Below are 12,899 nucleotides of genomic sequence, written 5' to 3'. Positions count from 1 at the left end.
ACTGCGCATGATGTCAAAATAAAGGCATGGAGAAATAATGTAATATGTAAACATTTCGATTAAATGTTTTAAATAAAATAAAAATATTTATTAAATGTTGTTTTTTGTAACAAAATGTTTTAACGTATATTGATGATAGTCTAAATTCTAAAATATTTTACCAAATATAAAGGAAAACCAAAAAAAAAAAAAAGAAAACCGTTAAAGAAGTTAGAAACAGTTAAAACCGTTGCGCTTATGCTGGTGCTTTACACTATTTTTTGTGAGTTTATTGAATAACTCGATCAGCATCATTCGGGAGCGTGTGTGTGTGTGTGTGCTTGTGCGCGCTGTCCCAAGCGGTTGACTGAATGAATGCAGGGTGCAGAGAGTGAGAGAGGGAGAGAGAGAGACGGCCGAGGCTGATCGCCTGGAACTGGCAGCATGCGGAGGTGAAAGCGGATCTCTCATAACCGATCGAGGTTTACACCCTTGACGGTATATTTTTAAAACCTCGGGATCAGTATTTTTTTTCTTTAAACATTACATTAGTGATATCTTCAGAAGCCACCACGCCATGCATTCGAGCAGAGGATTATCACGAAGGAATTGCCCCGAATCCCTGAGCTGCAGCTGGGGCACCGAGCTCTGGGTACGTGCCAAATATCTGTCAAAGATCATCATGCATCATGACAGGGGTCAGAAATCTTAAAAATCAACGCGTGCATCAGTAATCAGCAGGTGTGTCAGGAGTCCGTGCTAATGCTGGGTCAGTCAGCGCTCCGCCCATTTTTACAGGATTCGTGCGTGCGTGTATGCGGCGCGCGCGGTTCCGTCCGTTTTGTCCACCTGCGTCGAAACAAAATGCTTGTTACGAGTAGTTTACACGCAGTCAAATCTTTCGTGTCCGGTCCTTTTTTTATACACGTATTAGCCATCGCGCAGGCTCACCCCACTGTACAGTAATCCGCCGTTAATGCTGGTCCTGACCGCCTGCAAAGGGCACGAGACATTTCTATACGTACTGCTCATACTGTAGTTCTGGCACGTGCATGCCATTTTCTATCAGCTATTTATTCTGCATCACATCAGCTGATTATCTAGGGAAAGGTCTGATCCATTGCAACACTGCAATGTCTGATATCAGTGCAGGGCATATTTGTGATTAATCAACTCACAAGCTCTGCATTTAGATCATAGTGGTTAGCCCTGCTGCCTTACACCTCCAAGGTAGTGGTTTGATTCCCGCCTCTTGGTCTGTGTGCATGGGGTATGCATGGTCTTCCCATGTTTGATGGAGTTCCTTCAGGTACTCTGGTTTCCTCTCACAGTCCAAAGGCATGCAGATTAGGCTAATTGGCGTTCCAGTTGTGTGTGTGTGTGCTGAGATGGATTGGCACCCCGTCCAGAGTACACCCCGCCACGTGCCCTAAGTCTCCTCAGATGGACTTCAGGCCCCCTGCAAACCTATATACAGGAGAAAGTGGTATAGATGATGAGTGTGTGATCATCAGGATCACAAAATCTGCATGAGTTTTAAGATAGAAGAGAATCAAGCTTATGGTCTTTTTATGATAATGTGACAAGCATGATAGTACAATATGATAATAGTATGGTCTTTGGGAACACAGGCTCCCTTGTCAGTCCTATCATTCTTCTTTCAGTCAATACTATTCTGACTAGTATATTGACAAGGATTCAGGAGAGTTTCTGCATCTTTCTGCATCTTCTTTAGGCCACATGTTGGCATTGGTGGCTCAGTGGTAGGTTTCTCACCTACCATTCAGAAGGCCGAGGTTCAATCCCCAGCCACTGGGCTTGAGTGGGCATCCGAAATAAAACCTGTGCGGAAGTTGTTGTGTTGATTGGATGGTCCAACTCATGTGGTGACCCATCGACGGGAGCTGCCGAAAGACAAACAACAACAACTATGGGCTACATGTTGTCTCTGTTTACATTTAGTCCAAAATCCTAGCATTCCCCCAACCTCAGATATGAGACACACTGCGATGGTATGCAAGAATTGGACATTGTTTCTCAAAGTCTTTTTTTTTTTGCAATTGAAAAACATTAAATGTCTTTCAGGGCTTTTGGGAGTATAATACTGTGTACCAATGGAAACATTGTTCCTGAAAGCTACAGACTAGACAGCATTGGTACGCACTGTATCTAAGCTGAGGATAGTCCAAACCTGCATCACTTCTAAATAAGAAGACCTTGGAAAAGTTTATGGGACAGATTTACCGGAATTGGTTCCTGAGAAGTGTTCCTTTGTAGAATGTAGCTTATCTGATAATTGTTTCTTTTGTCTAAAAACATGCTTTAAAAAAAAAAAAAACATGAAGTCTATTGGTTCTCTGCTTTATTGCTTTTGGGAAACCATTGTTCTGAGTCTACATCAGTGTCTACTCTCTACCCGAAGCCCATTCAGAACCATACGAGCCCAACAATATGATGTTTCTCTCACGGCGATTGTTCCAAAGTTCAATCTATTAAAAAATCGAAGTACTTCAAACTATCTTACAAACCAGAGAAAAACTTTTAATTTTCACTCAGATCATATCCAAGGTAAAGATAAGCGTTTTTTTTTTTTTTAATCAGAAGGCGATTTATTTTCCAGAAACTATCCAATGTATTTTATTATATTTATTTCTCTCTAATATATATTGGGATGGCGGCATGGTGGCTTTGTGGTTAGAACTGTTGCCTTGCACCTCCAGGGTTCGGATTAGATTTTCACCTTGGGGTCTGTGTCCATGGAGTTTGCGTGTTCTCCTTGTGCTTGGTGGGTTTCCTCTGGGTACTCTGGTTTCCTCCCACAGTCCACAGACAATAGGGTTAACTGGTGTTCCCAAATTTCTTGTTGTGTGTGTTTATTTGTGTATTTGTGTTATATGTGCTCTGCAATAAATTGGCACCCTCATTACAGGATAAATTGATATAGCGGCATATTAAATACATTAAATTTAATACGATTTTCTTTTTAATTAATTTTTTTTTTTATTCAACATGGAACCGTCTGTTCTACATAGACACTTTAAGGTTTACCTCCAAGGGCCTAGCTGAATGGGTTGTCAAAATATTTCAAGCGGAGTGTTTAATTTGTCTGTAAAGTCTTTTTTCCTATACTGTTTTATGTATATTGTGTAATGATCTCTGTCCCATTACGTCCTGCTTTAGCAAACAGCCTCAGTTTTATCTAATTGCTTCTTCTGATATGTGCTGAAGTTGCAAAACACTTAGCTGATTCAAAATCTGGTGTACAGAATCAACTATGGGATGAACAGTAAAAAGTGTGCTTCGTTGCTATTTAACTGTCTTAGCTGTCTAGTGTGCACCATTGAGCCTTATTGGGCAACTGCATGATCTGGAGTGAGCACTTAGCACACTAGTCATGCTGAGAAATGATGAGGTGGCGGCTTTCACACACAACAGCGAACACATTTACTCATGTCCACACTCACACACACACACACACACACACACACAGGCTGGTGGTTTATTCGTGTAATAGCACAGACTCGGCCATTCATTTTAGTAAATGATTTATCCTGGTCATGGTCGCAGTGAATCCTGAGCCTGTCCTGTGTAAGCACAGGGTACGAGGTGGAAGGACACGTTTTCTGAGATGGCAATCCATTGCAAAGCACCATACACACACAGTATGTTGTTGGACCATACGAGGGGTTCATACGAAACACGCCAACTGTTGTACCTTTTCGCCGCTCTAATAGCACACATGATACTGTTATTATATTATATTATAGTGAGGCGGTCAAACTTTGGGCAGAGAATAATCATTTAGCTTAATATAATATGACTACACTGTGGAGTAGACCTAAAAAGAGAGCCATGACCTAATACCCTTTTCAAGCAAGCTGAACCAAAGCTTGTTGATTTTTCTCATACTTTCGAATTAGGAAATAGTGGTACTGAAAAAAAATTCAATGTAAACTTAAATTTCTTATTTTCCTAGAATTATATGCAGTAATACTCAACCTTTTATTGAGATAACTGACCTTCTACAGTGCAATTTTTTTACCGCAGTGTATTTCTTCACTTAAAAATGTTTATAAACAAAGTTCATCTAGGTTAATCATACAGTAGGTTCTTATCCATTTTTCATGCATTTTTAGTTTGTGTGTAATATTCTTGGATGAGGGGAATCTTCAGCTGTCAGACATTCTTCTCTCTTTTCCTCTTCCTCAGGATCAGTTTGATAACTTGGAGAAGCACACACAGTGGGGCATCGAGTTTGTGGAGCGCTACACCAAGTTTGTCAAGGAGAGATCCGAAATCGAGCTGAGCTATGCCAAGCAAATAAGGTATTGGAATATCGTATGTCACTGCAAACACTTTTTCTCAGCATGCAAGATTTCATTTTTCAGCTTGCCGAGTGAGGACATGAAAAATCTGACAGCCACGGGGAAACTAAAAACTACTACTAAACCTTTCGTTGTAAAAAGTTGTAATAAAGAGAAATACTAACCAAAAAAAAAATGGTACCTTGACATTTAATCTGTTTCAGAGGTAAAAAAAATTCATATTGCGAAACACATTTTCTCATAGGAAATAATGTAAATGCAGTTCCAGCCATCCAAATACAGTATATTACCAATATTAACAATTATGTCCAACACTATAATCATATTTTTGCATTGAAAAATGTTTTTAATAGACATGTAAATAATGTAAATAAATAGACATTTAACCTTAATTTATGATTCCTCTAGGCATCAGCTGCTTTAAAAACAAAACTAAAAGCTGCTCCTTATTCTTCTTGCTGCCGTAATTCCTAACATTGTTGCACTAATTGCAAAAAAAACCCAAAACATGTAAAATCTCTTTGCATTTTCTACAGCTCCCGGACGTACAATTTAGCCGGAGTTAATATCGCTCGTATTGCAAAAATGCTTCGTGTTCCAAGGCAAATTTCCTGCAATATTTCAGTCCTTAAGGTGAAAATTTGTGAAGTGGCACGTTCGTATGCCAAGGTACCAGTACAATACCCAGTTACCGAAAAAAGGGTTTGTTTAATTTAGTGCACAGCAAATTTCCCAGCAATAAATTATCACCCAGAGTGTTAAATTAACATTTTACAGTGCTTATAGAGTTCCAGATGGACTCACATGAACTCTGAAAGTGTCAAATCAACACCGGGAATTGTGCCATGTAGCTTATGCATTGCATCACGTTTTTCCCCCTCATGATTATGCTTAGACGGATCAGAGTTCAGAAACTGGGTGCTTTAAACTATTAGAATTCCCAAAGACAATGTCCAAACAATCAGAATTCCCAATGAGGGTGTTCTAAATGACCAGATTTGCTAAAGCTGGTGCTCTGACCAAACAGAAGTTCTAATGTTGGTGCTCTGACCAATGAGCATTCTCATCCTCAGAGGTTGCTCTGAACAATCATAGTAAATAACAAGGGGGCTTTGCATAATCAGGATTCCTAGGAAGGTTGCTCTGAACAATCGGAATTCCAAACGAGGATGTTTTGAATGCTATAGCCATTTAAAATTCCCAGTGTTGATGCATTAATCATAACTCAAACAAGGGTGACAGGAATAATCAGACATTCCCCTGAGGGTGCTCTCAACTATTATAATTCCCACTGAGATTGGTTTAACCAATCCGAATTCCTTGGTGTATGGTGGAGCAATCTGAATTCCCAATCAGATTTCTCTGACTTATCAGTATTTCCACTGAGGGTGCTCTAAAGATTTTTTAACAAAAGTGCCCTGTCCAATCAGGGGCTCTAATGGTAACATAACTAGTTCAAAACCACAATAACTGATGTACCATTGTTGACTGAGTGTTAATGGTTTTGGTCAAAGCTTTGCCTTTTGCTTGATACTAATTATCTAAGTCCTTGTTTTTTTAGTTTGAAAACTTGGAAATGCTCTGGTACACTTAACAAGTTTTTAGTCAGGGCTGCACGACATCTAATTGAATTTAAGATTCTTATTGGATAGCACTTTTAACAACAGACAAAGCTTTAAGGAAATCTTAATATAGGTTCATGTCTCTAATGAGCCAGAAGCAACGAGGCCCAGAGGAAAAAAAAAAGTTAATTGAGTTATAACCAGAGACAAAAGTGATCCTGTTCTTTTCTGGACAACCAGCATGATTATTATATATCATTACTCTTATGTAAAGTATAAAGTCAAACAGAACTAACCCGCCTGGCAAAAAAGTTTAATTTCAGAAGAGTCATTGTTGAAGTTGTTGTACTTGGGTTAAGAACAGGTCAGGACATTATTAAAACCTTGAAGGATAATGGTCAACTTTTTGGAAGCAGTGCGGTCAGAAAAAAAAAAAACATGACTCACTCATCATCTATACATACCGCCTTATCCTGTATTCAGGGTCGCGGGGACCTGGAGCCTATCCCAGGAGGCTTAGGGCACGAGGCAGGATACACCCTGGACAGGGTGCCAATCCATCGCAGGGCACACACACATACACACACATATACACTCATTCACAGCGTCTTTGGACTGTGGGAGGAAACCAGGGCACCCAGAGGAAACCCACCAAGCACGGAGAGAACATGCAAACTCCATGCACACAGAGACGGGAATCAAACACAGGCCCTGGAGGTGCAAGGTGACAGTGCTAACCACTACACGGAATGTCTAAGCAGTTAAGTTTAATAGTGAATGTAGGAGTGTCTCCTACCTGCACAATGAGAGGACTGAATTGGGATTAAACAACAGTGTGGTCATAAAAAAAGAACTTGTCACTGAAGCTAATTAGGACACATCTGTTTGATCTAATGAGTCCAGACTGACTTTACTCCAGAGCGATTGTTCCGACTCCACACACCGCTGGAGGCGGTTTTATGATCTGGGGTTTCTTCAGCTGGTCAGGTCTAGGCTCAGCGAAATTATGTGGCAATAAATTGAAGTCAACTGACTACCAATGTACTGAATGAAGAGGTTTTCACATCTATTGATTTTTCTTCATTTCTTTTTTAGCTGACGGCAAATTTTGAAAGAGTGGCTCTGAGAGCATGACTTACCATGTTCATATTTGAATTGGCCATTATATGTTGAACAAAATATTAGACTGGCTAACTTTTTTGGGCCAGTGTACAGTATACTGTATGTGTGAATCAGTGAATAAGTATCCTGAGGAGTGCCTGTGGAAGTCTTTATGATTACTTGCACTTCCAGGGTCCGGGTTCGATTCCCACCTCGGGTCTGTGTGCATGGAGTTTGCATTCTCTCCCTTGCTTGAAAGGTTTCCTCCCACAGTCCAAAGACATCCAGGCTCGGCTAATTGACGTTCCAAAATTGCCAATAGTGTGAATGACAATCTGGCAACTCGCCCCATTAAGTAACTGCCACAGAAATGATGGCTATACCTCCAGGGTGCCGAGTGTCCTATGTGCTGGATGGCACGTAGATGGACCAGAATGACATCTGTACAATACAGTATATCTAAGTCTGATTGGTGTTAGTCAACTATTTACACACTTGCTATTGCATCTTTAAATAAGTATTACTTGCTTATTATTTACTTTTCATGGCACATATTTACCCAGATACGTATATACAGCATCACCGTGGTTACATGGGTTGCTACCGTCCTGACCCATATCCTGATTGTCCTTTGCTGGTTTTGTAGGTATGGTCCTGTCTGTAGTTGTTCGGGGCTGTGTTAGCCAATGAAGAAACACACACACACGTGTGCACACAAGAAAATCTGCTTTTTATAGCTGCCTGTCAGTCAGCGCTTTGTTATTTCTATGAAGTCTGCCAGAGTGTATTTGTGCATGCCTTCTGTTGAGAGAAAGGCTTAATTCACAACGCCTCCCTCAAGCCTTTTATTCAGCTCCCTAAATGAGTGGAGATTTATCTGACACAATGCGCTTGTTAGCAGACAAACGGCATCGACCTGCCTCCAGCTCAGGAATAATGGCTGTTTAAAAGGCCACAGGATAGTTCTTATTATTCTGAGGGTCTGTATGTTTCAATTGCGTTGTTTTTTTTGTTTTTTGTTTTTTTTTTCGTCCTGTCGATCCACTGAACACCTGCAGAACACCGAGAATGCTTTTGGGTCCTTGGTTGAGGTGGTAAGGAGACAATAAGCGGCAGTATCCGCATGGCTTTGACAAGGAGCTGCAAGATGGCGATCTGCCTAGCAACACGTCAGCCTACAGGGAGGTACAGCTGGGTGTGTGTGTGCGAAGAGAGAGAGGGAGAGAGAGAGGGACGCAGCGATAGAGAGCAAGCCAGACGAGGGTGGGGATGGGGGGTTGAAGATAGACAGAACCGCAGACGAGAGGAGCGAGTGAGGGACAGGGCGGCACCAGGAACACACTTTATTATGTCCATGAGTGCTTTGTATCCCTTTTCACATTTACCAGAATTAATGTCACAGTACTGGTGTGTGTGTGTGTGTGTGTGTGTGTGTGTGTGACTCGAATCACCACACTGACAAATGCCAGCTTTATGAATTAGAGCTCTCACATGATAAAGGCATCATTATGGTTAGGACACTACAGGGCTTTGTTTGTTTCTTAGGACACGATTGCTTTAATTGATCTGTCTTTCATAAATAAAAAATGCAGAGGGTGAAAGAAAAAGCCAACATATAAGGAAAGACAAAAAGCCATTCTCTGTGTTAAGTCACATTACACCACAGCACTGTTTAATAATAAATTGGATAATTTCCTTTAACAGCAGCCAGATAAGAGCAAGGGTTAGGTTTATATTACTGTGCTTATTCTAATATTGTCATTATTTCTGTAGTACAGTAGGATGCACAGTGGCCTATTGGTTATGCAGTCGCCTCGTAGCTCCAGGGTTAGGGGTTCGAATCTTGCCCTTGGGTCTGTGTGCATGGAGTTTCATGTTCCTTGCCAAAGACATGTAGGTGTAAGTTAAGCGGTGTTTCTAAATTGCCTGTAGTGTGTGTGCACCTTTTACCCTAAACAAGATAAGTGGTACAGATGATGGATGGATGTAAGAACTTGCTCAGAGTCTTGTATGAAACACAACCCCATTTAAACTTTTTATTTTTTTCTTAATTCTGTATATGGGGAAGTTTTTAGCAAGGAATTTTGGAAGGAGTCTCCAGTGTCAGCACTTTGTAACAGTCAGTTTCAAATTTCCCACAATCCAAAGTCTCCAGAATGAAGAGCTTTGCAGTTACTCTGTAATATAACATCTTATTAACAAGAGAAAAAAGAAGGAATGAATCACTTGAGCTCATACTGTTTTTGGAAAATAATGAACTCCATGGTGGTAACAGTAAGCCTGCGCATCAGGCCATGTCACAACATCTCATTAGTCATTGTTTTCATATAACCACACTTTCTGTCATTTTCTTCCTAATTGAAATTAAAGTGTTCCTTTTTATTTTGGCAAACGACGTCTTTAATGAACTATTTCATATTTTAAGCATTACTATGTAATTATGTTGTTATAAAATTGATATTGATTCCTGTCTAAAGGTTTCGCTTTCATTTCAGAAATCTCTCTAAGAAATATCAGCCCAAGAAGAACTCCAGAGAAGAGGACGAATACAAGTACGTATTATACCGTCAGTTCGCTTTTATTTACTTTCTATAATACAGTGATATAATGCATCTCTGTTCACCAGCACTGTAACTAAGTCCATAGTAGGCATCAGAAATGGAATCTGTGTAATATTATTCACCACTTAATTGTTTTTTTTCCCTTTTGGCTGATGAGCTCGCTAGTGTGTTAGGAACAGTGTTGGGTGTAACGCGTTACAAAGTAGAGCGTTAGAGTACTTGCTTGGATTTTTTATGATGTAACGAGTAATCTAACGCGTTAGGTCCGCCATTTAAGTACTCAGTTTTTTTCAAAAATGTAATCCGTTATTCCGAAAATGTATGCAATCCGTGAGCCAGACAGCAGTATTATTTTCTGCAATGAAAAAGTACTCTAACTAGTTACTTTTATCAGAAGGTAATGCTGTAATTTAACTGATTACTTTTTAATTACACAAATTTTGTAATGTAATTAGTTACTTTAAAAAGTATTGTCCCCCAACACTGGTTAGGAAGGCTAAAAACATGTTGCTTTTTAAATAATAATCAGTGTAATGCTTGTTCTCTTGTGTTTGCCCATATGGTCAGGTACACCTCATGCAGAGCGTTTTTGATGACACTGAACGAGCTGAACGACTACGCCGGGCAGCACGAGGTCATCGCAGAGAACCTCTCGACACAGATCATCTCGGAGCTGGTGCGCTACATCCAGGAGCTGAAAGCGGAACGGAAAGCGGTGCGTGCACAGAAACTTGAAAATGAAAAATTCTGTGGTGTTATTGTAAATGTGCATATTTTACAAAATTAAAAGCTGCTTTTTTGTTGTTGAAACAACCAAATCCAACAATTTATTATCTGGTGAAAATGGAAAAATAATAAGCCTGGGCTCCCAGTGCAACCGGATTTCATATCCAGGCTATTTGTTATCTTTTTGTAGTTGGTCAGTGAATAAGTATTTATTCTGTAGCTATGGTTAAACTTATCATTGTGAGAATTGGGGACATGAAGAGGAAGCGATTGATGGGAAAAAAATAGACAAGGTGTCATAAAACTCTTTTGCCTCATACTTGCAATACACCTTGCAGTTAAACAAATGGAAATGAGAACTCAAGCCTCCCTGGACTAACAAGGAGTAGAATGTGACATTTCCTTGTTGGCCAATAATTTACATACTGTACCTTTTGTTTTGCCCGACTTTACATTTACATTTTACGTTTACAGCATTTCTAATATGCTCTATCCAGAGTGACCTACTGTACAAAAGTGCTTTTCAGTCTCCATTAATTAATATATCCTTACACTTTAGGTTAAACCTCACCTTTAAAATACTGAATTGTTCATTTTGGGGAGATGATTCCTATATGCATGCATGCTGTCATATGTAAAAATGAAAAAGGGATAAGATGAGAAATGAAAAAGTTGACAGACAGAAATCTAGCATATTGCTGCATGAATATTCCTTAATAATGACCTTATTAATGTCTTATAAGAACGTCAGGCGTTAGAAATACTACAAAGCTAACATACCTGTTTTATGTAAACTCCACCTGGCATTTCAGTTTTTATTTGCATAGTGCCTTTAACAGTATGCCTTGTCACAAAGCAGCTTTACAGAAACAAAAAAATATGGATATAAATTATATCAGCTGATCCCTGGTGAGCAAGCCGGGGTGATGAGTAAAATCTTTCAGAGATGACAAGAGGAAGAATAGTGTTAGATACCATAGTGCAACCATAAATAAGTGCCTGCGATATCTGTGTGCAATAAGGTTGAAAGCTAATTCATATAAAGTCCACTTTCGCTGATGGAGATTCGGGTGCAAAACTGCTCGTGGCAATTTCAGTAAAAGTGCTGACATCAGCAGAGTCCAAGACCATTTTCATGGTCATTGAGTGGAACTGTTCTCAGTCACCACATGTCACGCCCAAGCAGACCATATGGGGTCATCCTCGGCAGCAGCAATATGCCTATATTCGACATTAACTCTGACCAGAAGCAGGGCTCCAGATGTGTCAGACAGGACACATGGAGTGGCGAGCAGAAGGGTTGGGATCACTGGTAACTCAGGGGGAAGTGTTCTTTATGAAAGAGAGAGAAAAAACAGCATTACTAAAAGGGAGAGCCAGATGGAAACACAGCCATGAGGCTCATTGGGAAGTAAAGCAACCAGTCACTCCGCTGTCAACAAACTCGAGTGATCAATGAGAATAAGGAAGACAGCATCCAAACATAACAGTTTACCATAATACTCTATGTCCATGAGTGCCCCAGATCTGCACCTATACCTAAGACAAATCTATTCACAAAAGGCTTGACTAAATGTATAGATTTTCAGCCTAGACTTAAACACGGAGAATGTGTCTTGAACATTAATTGGAATGCTATTTCATAACTTTGAGGCTTTGTAAGAAAAAGCTCTACCCCCTGTGTACTGTAGTTTGCATTACACAAGGTACCAACAAGCAGCCTCATCTTTTAAGTGATGTAAACGTGTAGCTGATCCTAAAACACCATCCGTTCACCCAGGTAACGTGGCACGAGACCATTTAATGCTTCATAGGTCAAATAATAGTATTATAAAATGAATGTAAAAATTAATAGGGAGACAATGCAGTGTGGTCAAGATAGGGGTGACCTGCTCATATTTTCTGATTCGAGTAATGACATTTTTGTTTACGGACCTAACTTTCAGACAGTAAGACATTACAGTAGTCCAACCTAGAGTTAGCAAAGGCATGGGCTATTTTCTTTGCATCATGTAGTATTAATATGTTCTAATTCTTATCTTAACAATACTTCTGATATGAAAGAATGCTATCCTAATAATATTATCTACATGAGCTTTAAGTGAAAGACTCCAAGGTCTCTACTGCTGGACTTTATGAAACAGAAAGGCCATCCAGGATTATTGTGAGCTCAGAAAGCTTACTTCTACTTGCATGTGGTCAATTGAAATTCTTAATAGTGCCAAAGTCCATAGCTAAACCTTAGAACTATTACATTCTCACTGCATGGGTTTGAACCAACTCTAAATTAGCACAAAATCACTTTTGTTCTTCTAAAACAGAGATTTTCTCTGTACCTCCATATAGGCTGACTCAGAGAGCATTACATGTGGGCTTTACATAAGCTCACTGACTAAACACACACCATGTCTTCAATGTATGACATCTAATATTTGTAGATGGTGTTTTCTTGTGGATAATGGGAACTTTCAGCGACATGCATTTTAAGGAATTAAAGAATTTGTTTCTGTTTTTGAGACAGACAAAATCACTGATTATCAAAAAAAAAAAAAAAAAAAACTCCCCCCATCCCCCGTAAATCCTTGGATAAAGAATGTGAAATATGTTTTTACGCTGTTGATGATTTTATGGTAGCGCAGGCTAGA

The 12,899-nt window shown here is 39.7% G+C and overlaps 1 protein-coding gene across 6 annotated transcripts in view; it reads left to right on the top strand.

The window, feature by feature from the left end:
• The first annotated feature begins 402 nt into the window (after positions 1-402).
• fnbp1a (formin binding protein 1a) overlaps positions 403-12,899 on the top strand; it is a 35,030-nt gene continuing 22,533 nt past the window's right edge. For all 6 annotated transcript variants that reach the window (XM_053504868.1, XM_053504870.1, XM_053504869.1 and 3 more), the window contains exons 1-4: positions 403-631; positions 4,189-4,304; positions 9,463-9,519; positions 10,096-10,243. In XM_053504868.1, coding sequence (XP_053360843.1) covers positions 557-631; positions 4,189-4,304; positions 9,463-9,519; positions 10,096-10,243 — 396 coding nt within the window. In that variant the 5' untranslated portion in view covers positions 403-556. The remainder of the gene's footprint in view (positions 632-4,188; positions 4,305-9,462; positions 9,520-10,095; positions 10,244-12,899) is intronic.

This window comes from Clarias gariepinus, chromosome 9 (assembly GCF_024256425.1).
Source record: "Clarias gariepinus isolate MV-2021 ecotype Netherlands chromosome 9, CGAR_prim_01v2, whole genome shotgun sequence".
Lineage (NCBI taxonomy): Eukaryota > Metazoa > Chordata > Actinopteri > Siluriformes > Clariidae > Clarias > Clarias gariepinus.
This window is presented reverse-complemented; position numbering and strand designations above follow the sequence as displayed.